Source organism: Bombus pyrosoma, linkage group LG7 (assembly GCF_014825855.1).
Source record: "Bombus pyrosoma isolate SC7728 linkage group LG7, ASM1482585v1, whole genome shotgun sequence".
Lineage (NCBI taxonomy): Eukaryota > Metazoa > Arthropoda > Insecta > Hymenoptera > Apidae > Bombus > Bombus pyrosoma.
In genome coordinates, this window is record NC_057776.1 from 19,266,152 (window position 1) to 19,289,143 (window position 22,992).

The 22,992-nt window shown below is 34.1% G+C and overlaps 2 protein-coding genes across 5 annotated transcripts in view; one reads left to right on the forward strand and one right to left on the reverse strand.

Moving 5' to 3' along the window:
* On the forward strand, positions 1–22,374 carry LOC122568908. Of its 2 annotated transcripts, none has more exons than XM_043729188.1 (8): positions 1–596; positions 2,011–2,123; positions 2,203–2,421; positions 3,356–3,774; positions 4,335–5,040; positions 6,526–6,760; positions 7,257–7,488; positions 21,796–22,374. In XM_043729188.1, the coding sequence occupies exons 1-7, from the start codon at positions 485–487 to the stop codon at positions 7,460–7,462; spliced, it is 2,010 nt and encodes a 669-aa protein (XP_043585123.1). In that variant the 5' UTR covers positions 1–484; the 3' UTR covers positions 7,463–7,488; positions 21,796–22,374. The 2 variants fall into 2 exon arrangements, with proteins under 2 accessions (XP_043585123.1, XP_043585121.1); XM_043729186.1 differs by lacking the exon at positions 21,796–22,374 and adding an exon at positions 8,448–8,817 and having other exon boundaries at positions 3–596.
* Positions 1–22,992, reverse strand: part of LOC122568902 — a 39,586-nt gene that overhangs the window by 14,821 nt on the left and 1,773 nt on the right. The window contains exons 2-8 of one of the 3 annotated variants that reach the window (XR_006317258.1): positions 15,126–17,016; positions 14,657–14,820; positions 14,337–14,502; positions 13,981–14,244; positions 13,663–13,884; positions 10,194–13,565; positions 8,955–9,968 (exon numbers count right to left, since the gene is read on the reverse strand). Coding sequence is in view for 1 of the 3 variants with exons in the window: in XM_043729170.1 (XP_043585105.1) it covers positions 13,113–13,565; positions 13,663–13,884; positions 13,981–14,244; positions 14,337–14,502; positions 14,657–14,820; positions 15,126–16,829 (2,973 nt within the window). In the remaining 2 variants the exon portion in view is untranslated. Of the gene's footprint in view, positions 1–8,954; positions 13,566–13,662; positions 13,885–13,980; positions 14,245–14,336; positions 14,503–14,656; positions 14,821–15,125; positions 17,017–22,992 lie in introns of those variants that run through there. The other 2 variants (XR_006317257.1, XM_043729170.1) reach the window with 2 other exon arrangements.

Consider the following 22,992-nt stretch of genomic DNA (forward strand, 5'->3'; position numbering starts at 1 on the left):
AACGAACGACAGACACCAATATTCTAGCGTACTCTTCCCGCGATTCCTGAACGTCGATCAAAGGCCGAAAGATCCAGCGATTATTACGACTGGTTGCCTATAATTAAACATATCCGTGATTGGATTTGGCGGTATGGGCGACGATAAATTACGATTCCCCGGCATGGATCCCCGAGGATTCCCGGGGACGAGGGGAACGCGACGAGCCCGAGGACAGTGGCTTCGCAATATCATCGGGCTACCGTCTGGCTGGCCTTTTGCAAACGAGGTCGAGGGTCATGTCTTCGAGACATAATCGTCCATAGAGAGCGGAGTCAACATAGGACCGTGGATTCTCGAGCACGCGACCATTTTTACAATTACCAGCGAAATTTATTATAATAATTGAGAGTTAAATTGATCTTAAAGTGGTGTCGATACGCTTTCGGTTTTGGTTCCTTATTGGAAGGAAGTTGGAACAGTGCAGAGATTATCGCAGAGGATCATGGCGACGTTCTATCTCTTGGACATCCTTGGAATTTCATTGCTGTTGCACTTGAGCTTTAGTATATTGCTACTGGTCATTTTGGTGCCTTTTATGCTACTCGTTTATCCGGGTAATTATCCTTGATAAGATTCATCCGATCGTGATCGACAATTTATTTTTTCACAGTGTAGCCCGAGAGAGACTCGAGCAGTACCATAATCGTATAAATTTACAGTGACACAGTAACGCAGTGTTATAGTATTACTATGTTACAATTAATTAATACTTATTTTCTATAGAGTGTTGAAAATATGTATTTTTTGTATCTGAGATAATTATTTCCTAAATTGTTCATTCTGAATTTTTTGTCGTTTTGTTACACTGGCAAAAGGTTAAGATATATTTGTAGTTGCCTTTTTTTACGATAATCACAAAAATGATACAAGCACAGGTGCTAGATGGCAGAATGTTGAACATTTCTTCTGTTATATATGTTCGATATAAATAACATGTTTGTATATTCTCAATATTCTTTCCGTCCTTGTTGTTATTTCCTTCCTATTAAGTCAAATGTTATATTCTTTTTGTAATATGATCTTCTTTGGATCTATCTAGATTTTGAAAGAAAGTGTCACTTATGTAAATGATACGATAGATGAAATTTATAGGAAAATTAACGCGTTGCTATAAACGTATGTGTTAGCGATGCTTTAGTTACGAAGATGATTCTTCGGTAACGAGCCGAAAGCTTCGTTGATACGTGTTTCCTCGAATCTATATTTCGTTAAAATTATTTCTATTACATTCCTATCTATTAACCACAATTTTCCTTGCAGAATATCGAGTTAATTACCATTATATAATGCACTTTGAATGTGTGAAAAATCCGTAATGATCGATAGGAAACGACTCGTATTTTTGTGTGTTTGTTTTCGGTCACAGATATCGGTTCAACGAAATATTACAGAATTGTAAACATAAGTAGAGAAGCAATTACGCAGACAATTTGTTTCAAGTTAAGTAACGGCTGTCATGCGGATAATCAAACTTAAGATTGGTTAAAAAAACGAAGAAAAATTCCATCTTAATGGAATATTTCTTCTGAGAAACTCAATTATTTTAATGGAATGGCACATTTCATCAAAAATATTATTTGTAGAATATTTAACGAAAAATAAAAAAGTGATTCTTGATAATGCATTGATTATAGAATTATGTAAGATTGTATAAATTTCATGTCATTGAAATTTTTATATCGAGCATAGAAACTTTGAAATTTCGTTTTATATCCACAGGAATTATTTTCACGATAGTAATAAAATTATCCAAGAATTAGTCTTACGGATAAAAATTGAAAGCAGTTAGAATAAATCGAAGAAGCTAGTTAGATTACACATGTATTTCGAATCATAGCGCTCTTTTGCACGAGATCGCATTTTTAAAAACCGGTTGCTTATTTTTTAAATACATGGAGATGTTGTACGAGGCGATTATCGCCTCGCAATCTCATGTTCATAAGAAAAATATTTTTACTTTTTTTCAAGTGTTAAAATGGTTAAGAAAGGGTTGGATACGTTTCGTAAAATGGAAATATCCAAACGTGGTCGTGGTGGAAGAGAACAACATTCGAACGATCCTGGATCAATTTCGAAATCACGTAGGTACACAAAATTAGACGATTTAATTCCTTTAATTTCAACGTTATCAATTTACATCGCTTTGCTTCTTAAATTTAGGGGATTTGTACTTTGCTGATTCAAAGTCGCTCGATCGCAGAAGGTATTCGCGGCCACTTGGTACATCTGACTACATCCAGAAGGTTTCTTCGCGCAGGATTATCTACGAGATGGGGTCTTTACGTATGGAAGGATCTTGATTATTTCTCCGTGGATAATCACTTGTTAAATTCACCGTGTTCCTTCAGAGGTCGACCCATCACAGAGTTCAACATTCAGGTCGGTTTCATAAATCCGATCTTCTGCACTCTGTTTTAGATCATGTTTGATTATTTTTAAAGCACCTTTGTCTTTCACGTTTCTATACTCTTTATACTCTTTAAAAGCATTTTTGTTTTATACTCTCCTCGTACTTTTCTATATTGTATGCTCTTTGGTAAAATCGGTTCTTATATTTTTCTTTACGTCTTTGTTAACTTTAAACTTCTTTTTCAATTCTTTGACACGATCGAAGATGACAAGGAAAGAATACGATAAGCAACAGAAAAATTCAACAGTTAATTCAGGATTAAGTATATTCGCACCTTATCGAGCATTTCAAAAATGTCGATTATCATAGTACTAAATATATTCTCGATCGTTTTCAAAATTCCATAGATTTATTATTTATTTCTAGAGATTATATATCCTTCGAATTTAATCATCAAGCGATATCAAAATATAAAAGGAACAACAGAAATGGACTAAAGTACATTTAGTGAATTTTGTGAAAAAGCGGTTTTTAAGACAATTTCCATATGTAGACTGTGGATGTTTATGCATTTGCAGCAAATTTTAACGTCTAAAACTACACATGATACACAACAACGATACAATTCAAAGCGAAATTATTTGTTATAATATTTACAAGATAAATTTGCATAAACGTCCGCAGTCTATCTTTAAGTTTCAAACACTTCTTGCATCGAATATTACATCACCTTCTGACAAAATATCTGCAACCTGTGTGCACTAAAACGATCGACAGAGACCATAGCGCCGTACTTTAATGTAATTCGACTTTAACCGAAACGTGATATAGAGTTGTTTCCCGTTCAATTATTACTTGTCTACGCTTTTCACTATTAGCCCCCATTATTTACGCTCTAAACCGCACATTCGAAGGCAAACAAGTCTGTAATATAACTATTTGCAGTAGATTCATGCATTTTAGGACTATGTGAGCGATCTCACGTCGAAATTCTTTCCATTCGGACAACCACCGTGGCAGGTGCACGTAATAAACTGTCTTCTTCGTGGAGAGGAGTACCAAATCTGTCTGGTGAGGGTTCATCATCTGCTCCTTCAACAAGAACACCTAGCGTTGGCCGACTTCCTTCCATTGAGATATTCTACCGACAGTTGGGCGTGTCAGGAAGCGGACTCTCCTTTCACGAATCTTTACTCAGAGCCATCGGCACTTCCCAAACTTTATCAGAAACTCACGGAGAGCTTCAGTAATTATTGGAACGAATTTTTATACAATAACGATCCAAACGAGAGACCAGAAATCCTAAAGAAGCAGATTGGTATTCTTCAATGCTTGAAAATCGCTGTCATCGTTTTAGTTTCTTCGGTGAAAGAGATGACAAGGTACGGTACAATGTTTTTGGATTGTTTGTTGATTTTTATAGGGTTTTTTGGTTTTCGATAATTTGGATCGGTTAAAGAGTACGATATACGCTCGTGGAAAGAACTAATAATGAAATTATGCATTGTATCGGAGACGATGATTCCGGTCGATTGACGTCATTTGATTCTCTTAATGACGTACGCTTCTTAGGTATTATTTGTTTCTTTTTATTTCTACTTGGAATTCATTTTCATATTACTAAGTAAGTAACGTTTTTATGCTCTTTAAACCGAATTTTTAGAATATTTTCTTCTACGTAGCTTTTCGTACAGATGGTATTTTGAAACCTTTGCCTCTTTTTAAATAGCTATTTAAAGTCATTTTAGTATCAAGGTCAATGTATAACGTCGTTTGCTAAGAAAGATCAGCCCTTTATCTTTCATAAGTTATCATACAAACGTTTGCCCGTAAGGCTCTATAATTTATAAAACTAAATGAAATATCTAAAAAAAGCTTTTAAAGGATTTAAAAAATATCAAATTTCTCAAATTCGACATCAATCTCCTTTATTTCATTCCAGACAGTACAGGAAAGGAGAGGGACCCAGATTTCTCGACATTCTCTCTATCTTACAGCGAGAAGCCAGTAAACGAAACGTCGGTCATACCGTCTTTCTACACGCTCTACTAAAATCTTTGAACCCTCTGCAATTCTTCTACGATGCCATTCTATGGTGCTGGTATCTAGCAGTCGTTATAACTCTGAAAACGCCGATATTACTTATCCGAGAGTTACAAGCTTTGAAATCACGTCACAAACATTATCATTCGGATACCCTGACTTCTATGTTATGGTGCTACGTTCCTTTAATATATCAAGCCACCATGGAAGCGGTTTCCATCGCGTGGATTGCTATAAAGGCGCCGAAGACAATTTTCGAAGAATTATTTCTGAAGCATCCGCAAGCCAATCGACTTCAAATTACGTCTCCTTGCGGACGAAAAGTAGTTGCTTGGTCAGAGGAGATCAAACTCGATGTTCTTCGAAAAATCTCGTCTATGACAGGAGCGACAGAGGCGGAAGTTTTATTAGCCGCTACCGTAGATTCTCTTAAGGAATACTTTCGTCATTCTGGCGTTAGAATACCGGACGATGTGCTCGCCACTGGCAAATTTGTCGAACAGAGGGCCATATTTCTACGGAATCACCAAGCTAGAGGCACTTTGTGTCTTGCGCTTCCTACAAAAACTCCGCTATTCGAAGATGATCTGGTGGAAATCTTACAGGTTTGCATGGTTGCATACGCGTCCTGCATAAGTTTATTAAGTTAATTATCAAAGTTGATCAAAGAAGATCTTTACGCACGGTATTACGATTATGTTTAGATCGTTCGTGTCTCGAACAGTTTTGTTAAATTAAATATTTCACTTAGTTGAAAAAGTCCTTTGAGTGCGATTATAATTGAACTTATTTAGTTGGTTATTCGAGTTGAAGATAATTTCTATTATTGATGAATGTTCGAGGCATAGGTTTTTGGGGGCAATGACGAACGATATTATTTTAATAATTATTTTGAAATTTTACCGTAGCGAATGATAATTTCTTAATACATCTTGGTTTCAAGTATACTCTAATTTTAACTGAAAATAATAAGAAGGATAACAATAACACAAATAACGTATCGATAATTTTAAGGAAATTTTTTAAAATCTAACGATTTTCCCATTTTCCTAAGTATCTAATCGTAATGTATCTAACTACGTGATATGGGAATAATCTCGATTAAAATCGGTGAAGTTCTTAACATCGTAGTAGCATAACTGTTGATGAATGAATCATCGCTATTATACCAATTTTTTTTTTAAATAGCAAAATAGGATAAAATCAACGTGAAACTCACGAGACGAAAACAAACTATGTAACAACGATACGCCCTCGCGTTTGACCCAATTTTCCCGATTTAGCAATCTATTATGCTCGTTATCTTGGACAATAATACCAACGTTAGTATCCCTTTAAATTATTATTCTGCGCCATAATGGTTCATCATGTTTTAAGAAGAGATTTACCAATTTCTATCATATATTTGTTTTATTAACTTTTCATCTGTTTACATTATTCACTATAACTGATCGTAAATATCGGGACAGCTACTGATATTTAGTATAAATCGAATTCTATTCGTTGCTTTTAGTTTTTTTATTATTATTTTTTATTTAGTCCGTGCCTCTCGGCTTTGGACGAACTTTCAGCTTTCTTTACAGCTCTTTATTGCACTAATCGCCTTCTTATCTCTAATCTAACACTAATGCTTATAACCTATTTACACTTATGCCTACGATTTATTGCAACTTAGCCTACACACTATTGCCACTTTGGTCTTTTTGCCTCCTTGCTGTGCTACCTTCCTGTCCTTCCACCCCTTCTTGTATTGCCTTTACCCTTCTTTTCTCTATTATCGCTCTCAGGTCCATTAGTCCTTCCTCAGTCCCATTTAATATTTCTTCCATTTCCTTTGCTCCTCCTGTTATCTCACATTCTTTTAGTAGCGATATCGTAACCAATGAGGTTCTACCGAGGTGCGATTATTGCTAGTTGCTTTTAGTTTCTGGTAATGCAAGTTAAATAAACGTAATAAAGTAGACGTAAATAAAGCAGAGTTTTTCGATAAATATAACCAGCAGGTGTCCTAATATTTATGTCCGCTATATAACTATAACCAGTAATAATTACTAATCTAATAATAACAATGAAGTACGTGCTTATTTCAGGTTATTCAGAAAAATGTGCGCGAGGCAAGAGCAAAACAAAGTGCAATGTACGCCATAACGGCAGCTGAAGAGTCTTGCGGATTGATTTCCTCCTGTTTGCCGTCGTTACTGCTCAAAGTGATGTTAAATCAGTTAACGAGAAAGTATTCCCTCTCCTTGACACACGTCAACGGAGATGTGCCCGTAGAAGGCGTCGACGCTATGATGTATTGGCGACCCCCTCAAGGCAACTGCAGTAAGTTGCCCTTTTTCAACATGTAGCGCGTTTTGTGGAAAAGTTGAGCATTTATTTCTTCCCTCTACAGCGTATAGAAAGAGCTCCGGAATATATATTCTTGACGATTTCCTTTTCTTCTATATTTATTTTACGTGAACAGGGTATCGACGATTATTTTTAACTTCTTCTGATAACTATCTACCGTGAATCATCGATAAACCGCGGATTTTTATACATTTAGAGAAAATTTCAAGCTGTCCAGAATGTAAATAATGTAGAAAAACGTATAAAATATTCAAAATTCTCGATTTCACTTTTTCGATTATATTCATAAAAATACGAATCTCCACGAATATCCGTAGTCCAGTTATCGTTGATTTACGTAGATGCACCGTCATTTATATTTTCTTCTTCTTCTTTTTATCGTTCACCAAATATTCTCAGTACGCATCTACTTTTAGCGGATCGTTTGTTTTCAGTGCTCATTAATAAGGGTTGTATGTCGTTTTTTTAGATATGTCGATAACCCTACACAGGTACGGAAGCGGTGTGCGGCTAGGTGTGATGGGCGACGCGTTAATTGGCCCTGAACACGCCGTTATCACGAGGACTTTCCCGAAAAGCATGGAGAATCTCGCGAACGTAGTTGGAGTTCCTAGAATTCCCAGCAGAAACTCAACTCCGAGTCCAGTTAATCCGAGCACTTCACCGGGACATTAAAAATGTATGGAGGCTATGTAGAATAGGTGAGACTCTCATTGATATCTGAATCAGGTACTTTTTTCTCTTTTAGCAAGGTTTTAGCGCGTTTTTAACATGTGTTTGAAAAGTTTGTAGAACCTTCCTACTTTGTACGAAATTAGCAGTATTTCGCTAATACCGAATATTTTACTTATTTTCTTTTTTAAGATGTATTGAAAGAAAGGCTCTAATCATTTTTCATAGAAATACGGCGTAAGGAACTTCGGCCAACTTGTTGATAGGTGACGTGCTCGTGGATTTTGACGCTATTCTTAACCTTCCGTATGGTTTACTCTGTATGCGTTTGAATCGCGAGTATCGGATTAGATTTTGGGTATATTTTATTTTCTAGCCGCCGCGCCGAGATGCGATCGGTTAAGCCGTGATCATACAGAAGGAACAATGACACAACTAATGCCAATTTTGCCGCTTATAGTTTACCACTCTGTATGATCACGCTCTTACACTGATTTGTACGGTTAAGGCCTTTGGGCTGGGACAAATGTTCATAAGACCGAATTTTCAAAACCGTGACCCACATTTTCGGGTTTAGCGACCTAAAATACCACCGAAAAGACACATTCGGATCAAAAATTTTCCAGTTCGGATACTATACTTTATCCGGAAGAAAGATACGACAAATGCAAAGACGTATAGAAAAATATTTCCGTATAATAAATTTAGTATTATTATGTAACACACAAGTATTTTTACGTGTTTTAAAACATTTCTTATATTTATATTTTATACTTTTTTTTCTACTTAACTAAACATAATATTCCAAATAACTTTAATTCTGGTTGGGTAATATTATGTTACCGATAATTCCATTTCTACTTTTTATCTCTTTCATACATATTTTTTTACTCTCTTTTACTTTACAATTTTGTATATTATAAAATAATTAAATTCGATTATCACGCGTGCCTGACATTATCAGTAGTAAATATGAACGATTTTTTAGGTCACATGTTTGTCTCCTGAGAAGATAAATCCGCGTTTTTTTCTCGGAAATCGTGCGAAACTCCGAATTCGAAATTGAAAGTGAAATTGAACTGGATACCGGACCTTTAGAGGAAGACTTGTATGTAGAATTTATTAACCCTGTCGAATAATATTTATAACTATTTACGATTGTCATATATTTAAAAGAAAAAAATTTCCAATTTTTTTTGGAAAGATATAAGCAAAAAATAACGAAAAAGATTGTGCCGGTGATATTTGTTACTTTTTTATAAATTTGTGATGCAACGCTATTTCTGTCTCCGTCCTTTTTGATATTATCTTTTTTTTCAGCCACATTCGAATAAATAAAAATAGTATGTTTCTTTCAACATATTGTAAGTATATATATTTATACAAATATACACATTCGTATCTAATTTATACATACACTTTCAGCAATTTATATTTTACGGCAATGCGTAATACATCATAAAGATTAAGAAAGCAAATCTCCTTCTTATTACTTGTTACAATGGTTAATAGTTTTTAAGTATTATACGTTACAACTGTTACGGTTGACAGTAAATATTTCATTTTTTTAACAAAACATTTCTTTCCATGAATCACAACTTTCGTTTTAGCTTGACTTTGTATAAACAGTTCAACGTTAGGGAAGTTAATTCGACAATTTGATTGCCAACTTTGAGTGGTATTTAAAATTAATTGAGTATTTAAAAAGTTGTCAATTGATGAAAATTAATTATAAAATGGAGCCTTATCATTTTACTTAACAAAATTATGTTATTTAACGAGAAGAGTGCCACAATTTCAAAACTGTTTTAACACTACACTTAGATTACCCCCATTAATAGTAAGCAACATAACTAAACAATATTTGGTTAAAAAATAATATATATCAAAGCTAAAAAATTATTATCTAAATTTTAAAAGGAAATAAATTTTTCCATCGCTGGTTAGGTCATTAATTACTTCCTATTTAAAAATTTCTATTTAATACCAGTGTGTTTCGAAAAATTTACTTTTCTTAATTGTGTAATTTTTTGACAAACTCGCGATATACGTGCGAAATTGAGATCAGTCATGATTTTCGAACTTGTATGTACACATTTTTCTTGGTAAGAGACAAAAAGAACCATAGTCCCATTAGTTTTCGAAAATAAATTATTAAAGCTCCTGCATGAGCCAAATTGTAAGTCACATGTATGCAACAGGGCGCAGACTATAGTACCTCATTGTCAGTGCACATATACAAATATTAGCGACGATACCATATACATTGTATATGTACATACGTATACCTTATAAAAAACGTAACACATTGTATACAACATTAAAGTCGCACGTAATTCGTAGGCAAAAATTGAAATTGAATAACTCTTTCTTATGTTATGGTATAGTACTATAGAATGATGTAATATTATTATAGTTACTTACTAATAATCTTTATTCCCGCTCTTTTTCATATCCAATGGACGTTGTCGCCCACTTTTTCCATATAACTTGCTCGTCTATCTATAGGCTTCAGTGCAAACAATGATAATTGTGATAACACCAACTATCATCATCACTTTTTACTACTACTACTGAATCACTAATTAACAAATTACAAGTACTATCACTAATAAAAGTAAAATAATTTAATAACAATAACATTGTATCGTTATAAACTATATAATACACAATATAACAAAGTTGTATAAAGTGAAATTAATCGATGCTAAATGTAATAATTTTAAAAGGTTACATTTTTCACTGTCGCAGTCAAAACCATTCTGCTCTTTTAAAATCATATTAGCCCTTCGTGGATGTCTTAAAAAAGATGCTATTGGTTGTCTTTGTGATGAAAAATGTTTCACGATTAGTTAATGAATTCTGTGGAGGTGGTATTTTATAACAATAACACAGTATCACATTGTGGCGTTGGTAGAAAATTTAAGACGTTGCTTTCATCGATACTCTGTGCCACAAGTTGCATGTGTGCAACTTGAGAGAAGGATACCCACCGCGCGAAATTCAACCTAACTGGGCGCGTATAATCGAAGGAAGATTCGTCTCTATGAGAACAATAAGAAAATAAACTGTATTTCGACCTCTACCCCTACTTGAGCCAAACACGCGTTACAATAAATGAACAATAGTGGAAACTGAAAACTTTGTTAGACTCCGTGTCGACTTGGAAAAGATATATGTATAATTTTACGCAATTTCAAATCTACTTTCAAGAAACTCCTGGTGAAGTTTACATTTATTATTACACTTGACACTGTTACGCTATGTAGTATTAAATATAACATTCTTGCAAACAGCATCAAAACTCTCATTGATTATTGAGTATAAAACGTGATAGCGGGATAATATGGACAATCAATTGACTTCTATCTTTAGAAGTGAAATATTTGATGTTATCTTGTACCTCTGGGTGTCGTGTTTTAGTGAAGCATGTGTACACGAAACAAGGCGCTACAAGCGTTCCAATGCACACTAGAGAACAGTAGCAGATACTAACACTACTACTCTCAGTTCAATCTGAGGAAAAGCTTTGACAATTTATTTTGTAAGAACGATATACTTAAAGCGCATTCTTCTTTTTAAATTTTTTTTTCTCAAGAGACACAGAATAAATGACATAGAAATCGGAAAATGAAATTAACACACCATTAAGAGATTGTAGAGAAAGAACTGTATCCATTTTTATACGCTCTACGTGTATGATATAATTATTTATAAGCACAATCCTTTTTAAGAACGAGACTTTTTAATAACATTCATTATAATGTAATGGAAACAATTAATTGTTGATATTTTTGTTAAATTTCTAATAACAGGATGCCTATTTAAGCAAAAATATAAGTATGTACATATTGAAACAGCAGATTTAAGTAAAATTGCAGTCATTATAGTTACGTATCCTTACGTCTCTACCATGATATCGATTGATTAAATGTTTCTAAAAGCTATACAGAAATTTCTGAAAATCGAATAAGTTTATTGGATTTATTTTTTTTATTTTTTAATTGAAATATGTCATTACGGTGTATAATATGATAACATTGCACTTCAAAAATCTTCGTTAATATAGTTAAATGCCGAATACTTATTAACTAGAGAATACATTTGCTAATTCCACAATTTTTCTAACCTTTACCTGACAATGATTGCGATCACAGTTGGGACGTTTCGTTACAACGATGCGAAAAATTATTGTGCATCGTTTTAATTAGCATGGCAGACTTGATTTCTCGATTTGTTATCTATATTGGACGTTATAAGGCAGAAGTTTAGAAGTATATCAATCTGGTGGTATTCACAGCAAATTCAAAGAAAAACCAATCAGCATGTTCTTTAGATTTCATTCATACCGTTATAGCCTATCATGCGCTCGAAGCATGTCCTTGAAGGGAAGAGGGTGAACTCTTTCTAGACGAACGTGAGGCCTCGAGATGATTAGGCCACAAACAATTCTCCAGGTGATCTTTCAAGCGATCGATCAGACCATCATATGTCGCTAATGTACTAATGACGCCTCGGAGGTAACCTGATTTATGACACGCATGGTCATTGAGAATATGATAGACATAGAAAATAGAAAAGATTGTTAGAATTATTGAAAGAAATCGTTCTAAATGCTCTAAAGTCTCTACTCAAAAATAGCCTCTTGTGTTCGAAAGCAGGCGTCATAAAATTACCCACGAAAGACCTTACGTTTTTGTTCCTTCGGACGGAACACGCAAGACTTTTTTGTCGTTAACACCTTTATAAGTATATAAATTCAGTTAAGTTTGCCACTTCCTTGTTCAGAAATATTCGAATTGAATTACCAAATAGTATATATTTGTATATTAGTACATGTTTTTCTAGTAATACACGTATATAGAAATTTTGTAAATATTTATCAAAGCAACCTTCTTTTAATTACGAGCACCTTTTTTAGAAATATCCTTTTTTTATTGTTTTATTTGTTTTTAAGAAAGAATTTTGTCTTTAATAAAATTATTGGCGAATTAATTTTTTTAAAGAAAAGTAAATAATATGTATTTTATAGCTTTGTACTGTTGGAACAACAGCGAATAATATATACCAATTGCATATCGATATTCGTTTACATCATTTATGGATATCTACGTTTACGCAAGCGACACGCATCGCACATATTAATCGAAAGATAAATTGCAATTTAAAAGATAAGGATGCACTTTTGTTTCAGTTGAATGAATCAAACTGTAATAAATCCACAAAATAATTAAGTAGTGATATACGATGTTCAATTATGTTTGCCGCATGATAAAAAAATCTTATGATACATTCATTGTTTCTTTGTACCTTTGCTAATTCTTCATATATTATGATTTCTTCAGTGAATTTTAAATACAATTAACTATACTTCACTGCAATTTAAATAACTTTAAGTTATTAACATATGTACATTTTACGGTTCATTTTATAAATATTACGGATCAATAAGTATTATTATTATCACTGTATATAAAGTACATGCATTTAATAAAAAGAAATCTGATGATAAAATCATTATAGATTAAAGAAATATTAATGCAACAATTAATATTTTCCTTCTCCCGATGATTAAAATAACAGTAAATTATCAATCAACAATTCCATCGCTTGTCTTTGTTGAAAGTAAGAGTTTAGTCGACTAATAATAAATTCAAGCTATACTATCTCTCTCACGCTCCATTTCGATGGGTCCTTTACCCCAAATCTTTCGATTTTTTGTGTACGGAATGAGGCCTACCAAAAACCCAGAAATAACAATCCATCCACCAGCCAAACAAAAAGACAAGTCCCACGAATTCGTTACGTCAAATATCCAACCAGCCAGTGGTGGACCAAGAAGGTTTCCTATACCTTGACAAAGTAAACTAAGGCCGTAGGCAGTGGTGAATCTCTCTAGAGGTATCAACTCTACCAATATAACAGGAGTAAAGCTAAAGCTACTCGCAAAAAAGAGACCGAACGCTGCCGAGGTGACCATCAGCAGATTATAATAAGGAGTTAACGTTGACATCAAAATCGTTGCCACACCGCAAGCAACCAGACACCAAGTGTAGGTTTTACTAACATTCATCCAAGGTTGATCTCCTGCCCATCCAAGACCAATCTGAAAACAATATAAAGTAACTACATTGTAAAATATTTAATAAAATAGTTACATCGATATCTCTGTAAAATAATTTGCGGAAAAAAATGAATCATACCATTCCAATCGTATTAGTAATGCCGATAATACTAAGGAGATTCGCAGCATCAGACTCGATGTAACTGTTTCTGGTAAGATGCTCGGCAAGATAAAAGTAAGGCACGATAAACCAAGTGAACAGCAAGATCGTTGACAGTGAGAGGAATAAAAAGTGCAGTTCCAGGAACATTGAAAAGTCCATCATACCTTTCAGTAAGTCTACTAGTTCGCTGTACCATTTCTGGAAATAAAAGATTAGAATAAGTGTTATATTACAGGCTATAACAATAGTAAAACTATTTATTATTATTACTATTTATTTCGATTTTTATCTTACCTCTTCGTTTTCTTTGGCTAATGTAGTCATACTATTTCTATAAATATCAGGACAACTACTGGCCCTTAATCTGTATTTGTGCAAATTAAGAGCAGCACCACGATACATGACCGAGTTCCTGTGAACTCTAATATCTTTAAAATGGTGAGTATTGGTATTAAATTGTCTTCTTAACCACGGGAGAGAATCCGTTCTGACGACTCCACAACTAAGATCCGCTATGCGTTGTTTAGAAATCGATTTTGATTTTCGTCCTTCGCTCATCTAAAAGATTATGTAATAATGTAAAATGAAATAAAATTTGTCGTTGCTTTTTGTTTTCACTATATCAGACAGAATTAAATGGTTTTACTTACTGTATACTCAAGTTCTTTGATCAAGAGAGGATTGGCTTCTTCTAAATCTTTTTTAGATATTTTTTTCGTTATGTGATTCTTTATGGTGTTGCATGCAGATCCTGATTGAACATTATTCGTTGCATGTGAATTGTCATGTTTTGATTCGTCAGGTGCTTGTTTGATCCTTTCAATTAAAACGAATAATATTACTATAATTCATTATTAACCTTTTGTTATATTTTTTGCTCGTGACGATATCGGAAGACATTAAATATGACAGAGAGACAAAAAAAAAAAATGAAATAAAAATGGTAGTACATATCGATCAAATTTGAAACCTCATAGACATTGTGACGACACTCTTATTGCCGACTTCTCCAGTGGAATCTTGTAGCATTTTATCCGAATAACTTCTACATGATAGAAGGTTGGGATAGTTCTCCAAAATGACCTTATACAGTCTCGGGTTACTGGATAGCGATTCTAATACTTCCACGGGAACCTGCAATACTCGAAAGTACAAATCTTCTTTTTAATTAATTTCTTAACTTTTTTAAATCTTTCTTAATCTCTAACCATATTTATTAAAAATTCCTAATGTACTACGTATTAATTTATATTTATCAAATTACCAATATAAAACATAAAAATTCATTTCTACCGCTTCAATGTCAGTGGTATTTCATTTGAATATTAGAAAAAGAATACTAAAAAAACAAAGAATTTCATTATTATTCATCGCGGAATCCCTCGGAGAGCAATTGCAGGATTCTTTTCATTCCGTATTTAACCAGGTCAGCTTCTCACCTTTTCATTGTGCTTCACGAAAGTAGGTAGATTAACCACGCTTCTAAATCTAATATCACCGTTCGCCGTCTGTGGACCCTCCGTGGTGGTGCTGAGAATCTGTAACAAATACTCCGGCGTATGTCCGCTCTTCAGCATCCTTCTCAATTCCTCGACCCCAGGAAACTCGTCTGCAGGGCTGATACTGGATCTATCGCATTCGGACTTGGTCGTCGACTTTTTCGGGGTTGCACCGTTCTGCTTTTCCTGTTCCAAGATCCACCATTCAGGGTCGCGCATTACCGTACCACAGACGATCATGTTGAAGAAGGTGCCTGCTAGCAGCAAGCAAGTGCCTCTCCAGCCATATTCCTCGATGAAATACGTGGTCATGGGCGCGTACAAGAAGGTACCGATCCCTGTGCCACAGGCGCCCAATCCTACAGCTAGGGTTCGCTTCTTATCGAACCAATACGCGATGCTCACGACTGCAGTGACGTAACACAAACCCAAACCTAAACCAGCGATGACTCCAAAAGTCAAATACATTACCTCGATGGAATTGCTAAAAGAGCTCAACACGAAGCCTATTCCTGAGATCAGGCCACCTACGATGGTCATACTCCTACATCCGTAACGATCTACTAAGGCCGACATTATAGGACCGGACAAAAGTGGTACAGCCATAAAGAGAGAACCTATCCAGGCTGTTTTCGATTTAGACGCACCGAATTCTTTAAGGAATTCGATGTACAAAAGGCCGAAACTGAAGGAAACTCCATCGGCTATCATGGAGATGACCAAAGAAGCCAATACGACTACCCAACCCCATCCACCATCTGGCACTTTAGGTTTCCTTTTTCCCTTGTTGGCTAATTCGTCTTCTAAAGTGCTATCGGAATCGATGGAATCTCTCGTGTCGTCTCTGTAGCCAGGATTAGGGGTGATTATTGGCCTTGTCTCCGAATATCTGCAATTGTTGGATCCCCCGTTTTTTTGGAATGTGCGCAACTCGTTTGGTAACGGGGTTGTTATTATTAACTCGATTTTATTGACAGGGGCAGGTCCTATCGTATGGTTCGGCGAGGCCAGGAAACTATTGTCACTAGGAGTAGGTGGTGCTCTGTCCTCCGTGCAATCTGTTCCAGGACTCAGCAGATCGATCTTATCCTCTATATCGTCGGTCAAACTTAGATCCTTGCTTTTGCCAATTTCCGGAGATGTCGTTAAGAAAGTTTCCTTATCGGGTGACAATGATTCCACGCTTCGATCGATGGTATGAGCTGGTGTAGATTGAAGAAGTCTTTCGTCCGCCAAACTACTGAGGTCTTCGGTGTTGCCAGAATCTGGATCGATCTCTGAATATTTCGTAGACGAGGCGACGCTTTGGGAACGAGACAAATCGATCGTATCGTGCGTTTCTGGATCTGGTGTGCCGCACGGTGTGCTTGGAAATACCGTTGGACTGCCATTTTGCCAGCCAACGATGGGCGCCTTTCTCGGCAGACGATAATTCGAATTTGTTTGATCTCTCTGATAGCTGTTCGATCGTGGATAATAATTTGGATCTCTCGTAGTTAGTCCGTCTCTTTTGATCAAGTTCGTCGAGCCGTTGTTGCGAATATCGTTATTGTTGTTCCAATTGCAGGCAGATTTGTGGGGTACCTGTTGCACGTTGAGTTGATTCGTTGGTTTTAATAGCAGATTCTCGTTACGATCGGTCATCGTTGTTATTCTAAATGTAGCTGCTGGCCGAGTGGATCCAACGTCGGGGCCAGCCCTTCAGCCTCTGGATCTCGCTCGGGAAAGATCGTTCACGCCCCTCACCTACCATAAGGACTTTCCGGTCGATCTTGGAAAAGTCACTAAACGTCGGTCGCCTCAGCATGCACGCTCCGTCTTCTTGCTTCTCCTGTGGAAAGATCCGCTTTCAATAATATAGGAAAAGGACACTGCTTTATAATTATAAATTATGATGTTCTTGGTTACGCTATCGGATAATTATTAAAAATTTAAATCAGTATTGTTCATAATAATGTTTGTACAAAGATAAACTACCGAACAGGTATTAATTGATTAATTAATTTTTATCTGTAGATCATTTCTCTGAGTGGTATTTTATCGTTCTATGATAAAATACTTGAAAATTTCTCTTTCAAATAAAATCTTGGAATATTCGTCCTAAATTAATTAATAAATAAATGATCATATTTTAATGTTCAATTATTATAAAGCATAAAAGACTACATTTTGTTATCTCCAAAAAGATACAAGCCGTTTACATATAAATTATAGGCGTATCTTATTTTACGTGCGTTCCGATCTTAAAATTAGATCTACATAGCAACTTGTAAGTTTTTTAAAAGCTGCAAAAATACAAAACTTTGTTCATTCTCTTAAAAAGTATTATATTCTTTGTATCATAAAATATGGGTAACAATTATGTCAGAATTATAAACGAACCGTAGTGAATAAAATATGCTAAGATATAAGATGAGCGTTAAAAGGAAACGTCAAAGTGTAAAATTATAAAATAAATCAAACATTCCTCATTAACGTGTACTAAGAAGGCACAGGAGTAAGAAAACAAGTGGCATAAAACAAGGAAGTTCTAATAAAAGCGGGGAAAAAATAAAAGTGAAGTAATTAGCAACGATGATAAAAAAGTAAGAGCTGTTTACTCACCATTGAGGTAATGTAAGATGATATATAGGCGTGCATGCGTGTCTCGGTACAGGAATGTGCATACGACACTGAACGGTGTGAGCAAGTATAAAGAAATCGATAGAAAAAGAGATGGACCATATTTGCTATCAACCATTAAATGATTAAGCGATTAAGTTAACTAATTATATACGCTAAAACAAGCAAAGCGTGCGTGTTCAATTAAAGAATTCAAAGGAGCTGGGAAAAGAAAATAATTAGTAGTCAGTGTGAAAGCAGAAAAAATAAATTTCTGAAACAAGATAAAAGGAATTAGAAAAATAATTATTAAATATCTTTCAGCGAGGTATTACATCTACTACATGCATAATTCCAGATATATATTAATGTTACCTTAAACTGCAATGTTAATAAAAATAAGAAGTATATCTAAAAAAGCACACATTTTATGTAAGATCAATACTTAAATATTATTAACTATTAATGGCAAAAATTGTTAATACACGTAAATTAAATTTTTCCATTATACATTCTGCCTAATTAAATTACTTCTTCGCTTTTAACACGCAAATATAAATGGAACAGTCTCAGTCTATATCAACGACTCATCACTTCTATATACACTTTCCTATTCTATTCCATTTTCCATATCCCACGGTTTAAATGCATTCTCCGATTAAGATGAATATTTGTGCCCCGTAATCGCGAGTTTGTTCTCTTGCGCTCTTATCTCATTCCTCTAAAGAAACAATGGGGAAACGACGTATGTACGATTGGAGGGCATTTATGCGGGGCGGGTCCTCTATCATTTAATCGCTTTTCTTTCTTGGAAATAAAATCTCTTTTTCAAATGCCGTGTGGTCGTATATCAAATCATTGAATAACGACATTCATCGGTGTCTTATTGTTAGAACTATAAACCCACTTAAGCCCATACACACTGCTTTCTCGGTTGCTTTTAAGGTTCCATACAATAAAAAAAAAAAAAAAGAAAAAAGACGATGACTTATAAGATAAGTAACAGATATTTCACTGCGAATATTAATTATCATTGCAACTGCATTAAAGAAAGAAAAGGAGGAAGAAGGATAGTTTCAATATACAGGGTGATTCTAAAGTCTTAGTACAATTAAGAAAGACACGATTGCCTATGTAAAAATAAGTTAAAGATATAGAATGCGATAGTTTCATATGTCGTAAAAAACGATTTTAGAAATTTTTCCTTTTTATCTCATATTTTCGACTTATTTTTATAGGAGAAATCGCGTGTCCTTTCCGATTGCACCATAATTTTGGAATCATCCTGTATACTTACACTGCAATATACATATATCATTGTACATACAATATAACGCTATACATAGCGCATTATCTAAATATATTAAATACTAGTACGTTATATTATTTATTATATTGAATGTACATTATATAACACACCATGTACATTTTGTTCATACAGCCCTGGCTGTACTTAACTCCTCATATATTCATATTTCTATCCTGCTTTATATCGATTCTTGAAACGTAATTACTTTGATCACTGACCAATTTTACGATCTCGCTAAATCATGATCCTACAATACGATTCATAAGCTTAATTTGACTAACACGTAGGAGCATTATCCTAAAACGCTCTATCAATTATCACCTATATAAATACGAGAAGGTTGACTTCAGTGCTAAGTACATGTCCGGAGTCTAATAAAGTCTCAGTAATGAATCACCCGTTTAAGCAGGTTTAACCTTAACTTTGGCAGGCTTCAACTATACGTAATTCATTTTTCCACCTAATTCGCATTTTTTTTCGGAGAATTCTCTTCCATGAAGTATCTTGTTAAATTGTAATTCGTTCGAAGATGACAAAAGTGCGGAGAAAACCCAGACGCCCTCTGCCAAAAAGCTAAAGTAGTATATCCGATGGATGGACACGATCCAATAATAACACGCAGTTTCGTAACTATCGATTCGAAAGATAGCTTACAGAAATTATATTCTTTGTTTCCTCAAGTTTAAATATTTCTTTTATAATAATAATAATTATTGTTTTCTATAACAATAATAACAATAATTGTAATGATAAATTATACTACAATTTATATAATTAATTAGAAAAATAATAATAATAATTATTTACTAGACTATTATTACTATGCATTATTACGCATTTATGGGAAAATCAGAGATACTAGTACAGCACTCGTTGTGATATTTAGTTGGAAAAACATATTTCGCCCAGGATTCCATTGCTTTATATTTATAAAAATATAAATTTGTATTAACATTCGCGGTTTGGTAGTATTTATATCCAATTATTTATGCGAAGGATTTTTCTAGTTGAGTTTTACATTCTCTTTTGGCAAATTCTGATAGGATTATTCGAAGAGAATTATGTCACTGGGTTAGTAGGTGAAGCTAGTAGTACTAGCAAGTTCTTATAATCGAGAAGCGACCATCGAACGTGAACTCAAGCACATGATTTATAGGTTTACGAAAGAATCGATACGATTCCAGGTTATTTTAGATACATTTACCCTTTTCGTTCTTCCCACTATAGTACTTTCCATTAACGTATGAGCCTTGAAGTTCTAATGCAAACTCAGTAAATTCTTTCTATTCGTAACACTTTTATTTCAACTATAACTATAACAGACATATTTTATATTATCATGACTTAATTTAAACTTCATTTCGGTATTAAAGTATGTCCAAATTGATGCGAGAAATCGTGTGTACTAACAAAGATCTTTTTTCATATTTTTAGCAAACTTTAAAGATCATGTTTATTTGTAGAAAAACATAATTAGGTCGAATATGATCCAAGGGATCTGGTAGAGTTAAACAAACTAGCATAAACCCATTCTAAATTATTATAATTACTCCTATAAACTAACGATATCAGTCGAGGGTTAACTTTGATAATTACGAAATAATTAATGTGACACCATAATTTTAATATCATTATCGGAAATGAAATTTTGGAAATTCTTGTCTGCCCGATATCGCGGACTTCTTTGTCCTCCGGTGATTTACTATACGCACGATATGGTTTATCTTATTTCCAAAAGCCAGAAACACCCAGAAACAGCCACAACCATATAACAACAGAAATAAAGTAGTATCTGATGACACAGATCAGTCCTGTACATGTAATCTCTCAAGTAATTCTACTTGACTCTATATTTCATTCAACAAAGCGACGAGCGATGGCAAATATTTAAAGAGATAATAAGATCTTTCGAAACTGCAAAGAATGAGACCTATCGACATCGAAAAATATTTTGTTTGTATTCACAAGAAGTTTCTGTTAATATTCTAACGTGGAAACTTGTTAGGTTCTTCTAATTTATTAATGTTTTTATTTAAGTAGTATAGAATTTCATGCAAAGTTTAAGACGATCGATTGTTCTTTTGACTCGCGCGAGCCTTCACCTGCAAGGTGTGGCCGCAGCTTTAAGGTTATCTTATCAGAAAGGAAATCCAAGACTGATATTATTAGACAGCACGCGATGGGTCCTTAATCGCCCCTGTACTTGTTCATAATTGCTACTGGACTGTTTTCGTATACTTGCAACACAAAATTAGGGCAAATGTAAGGTATCGCTTCTTGCATTTCCTCGTTACTTCGTTCTGAGAAATGTGAATAAAAGATAAGAAAAATAAATCGTTAGATATTGTAAATATCAGAAACCCTTAAATATCTATGGAAATGTACAAATGATATTTATACATTTTTAGAAGATAACAAACTTTTTGATCTTTTTCCCTTGAAGAAAGAAATATTTGATTTCCTATTCCCTAAGAATAATATCGTTACTCCTTTTCATGCATATTTATCACGCAAGATGTTCAAATAGATCGCAAAATACTAAAAATAAAATAGTATCGCTAAAAACAAAAATGTTTACGAATGCAATACGTATTGGATATTATATTGTTTAGCTCAAGGAATAACTCAACTTTCTTCTGGCATTAAGAAGATTAGGTCACGAGTATATACGTATATGTATATATATATGTATTTTTGCAGGAATATGAGTAAGCACCGGATGATTCAGGAGCGCCAAAGGTGGGTGATCGGGGGGTGTCACCATGACAACCGCCATGGTCGATTCCAACGTCTACCATCCGTCAGAAGAAAATAAACAAGCGGGATCATGCACTGACGCGATTCATTTGCCAATTAAAATCAATAGCGTTGAATATCGATGATAATTCATGACTTCTCGTGCACGCGAAGCCTGATCGATTTGCTCGATTTTTAGTCATCCGCGTTATATTAGATCGTTAATCGCTGAACGAGCAAACTCTAAGATACAACATTATCGTTCCATAAATATCATAATGTTAATATTTACATTATTAATCTGTTATTATCATACTCGTGTTGCAACACTTCCTAAGTATTGCTTTTTGTTATTGGTGAATAAACATAGTTAACTGAAAAAGTTGACGTTTTACGTAAAGTGTTTGATATCGATTTGAAGATTACCCATCACAGATTTTGATATTTGATGCTTCGGGTATTAAAATCACGTTAATGGTAGGATGAAAATGATACAATAAGGAGAGAGGGGGAGTTAAAGTTACAATTAACTTTTTCGTATGTTATTATTTTAATATTGTTTTATTATCGATATTAAATAAGAAATAGATAGCTATTGTTTATGGTGATTGTAATGATACTGAAACTTTATTATTACAAATAATATTAAAATGAAACTCATAGAGAACAAAATTTATAGAACACCTCTAATAAATCGTTAGAATTAAATTCGTGATCAATAATTGTTTAATACTTCTTATTAAGTATTTTTTCACAAATAAAAAGCAATTATCAATGTAAAAGGAGTTTAATATCATTTACATAACTATATATTAAACAACATAAAAATAAATTAGAGTTTTATCATATATTTGTGAAACGATTGGTTATTAGATTTCACGAGGGGAAAAAAAAGTTAAGGTATTGAAATGAGGAAGATTTATCAGGGTGAATAATTATTTATAAGAGTTCTACGTCATATGTATTATTCAGATATGCAGATCAGTACCATTCCGGTTTAATTATCTTGAATGCATTGGTGAAAGCAATATTAAGCTATCGCGCGCAGCACGCGAATGTCAATGTCTGTTATTGTTGGTAGGTTACTTTTATGACGTAATTTTAGCTTAACATGCAGATTGTTAGAAACATAAACGCTTACATAACTATATGACACCCCAG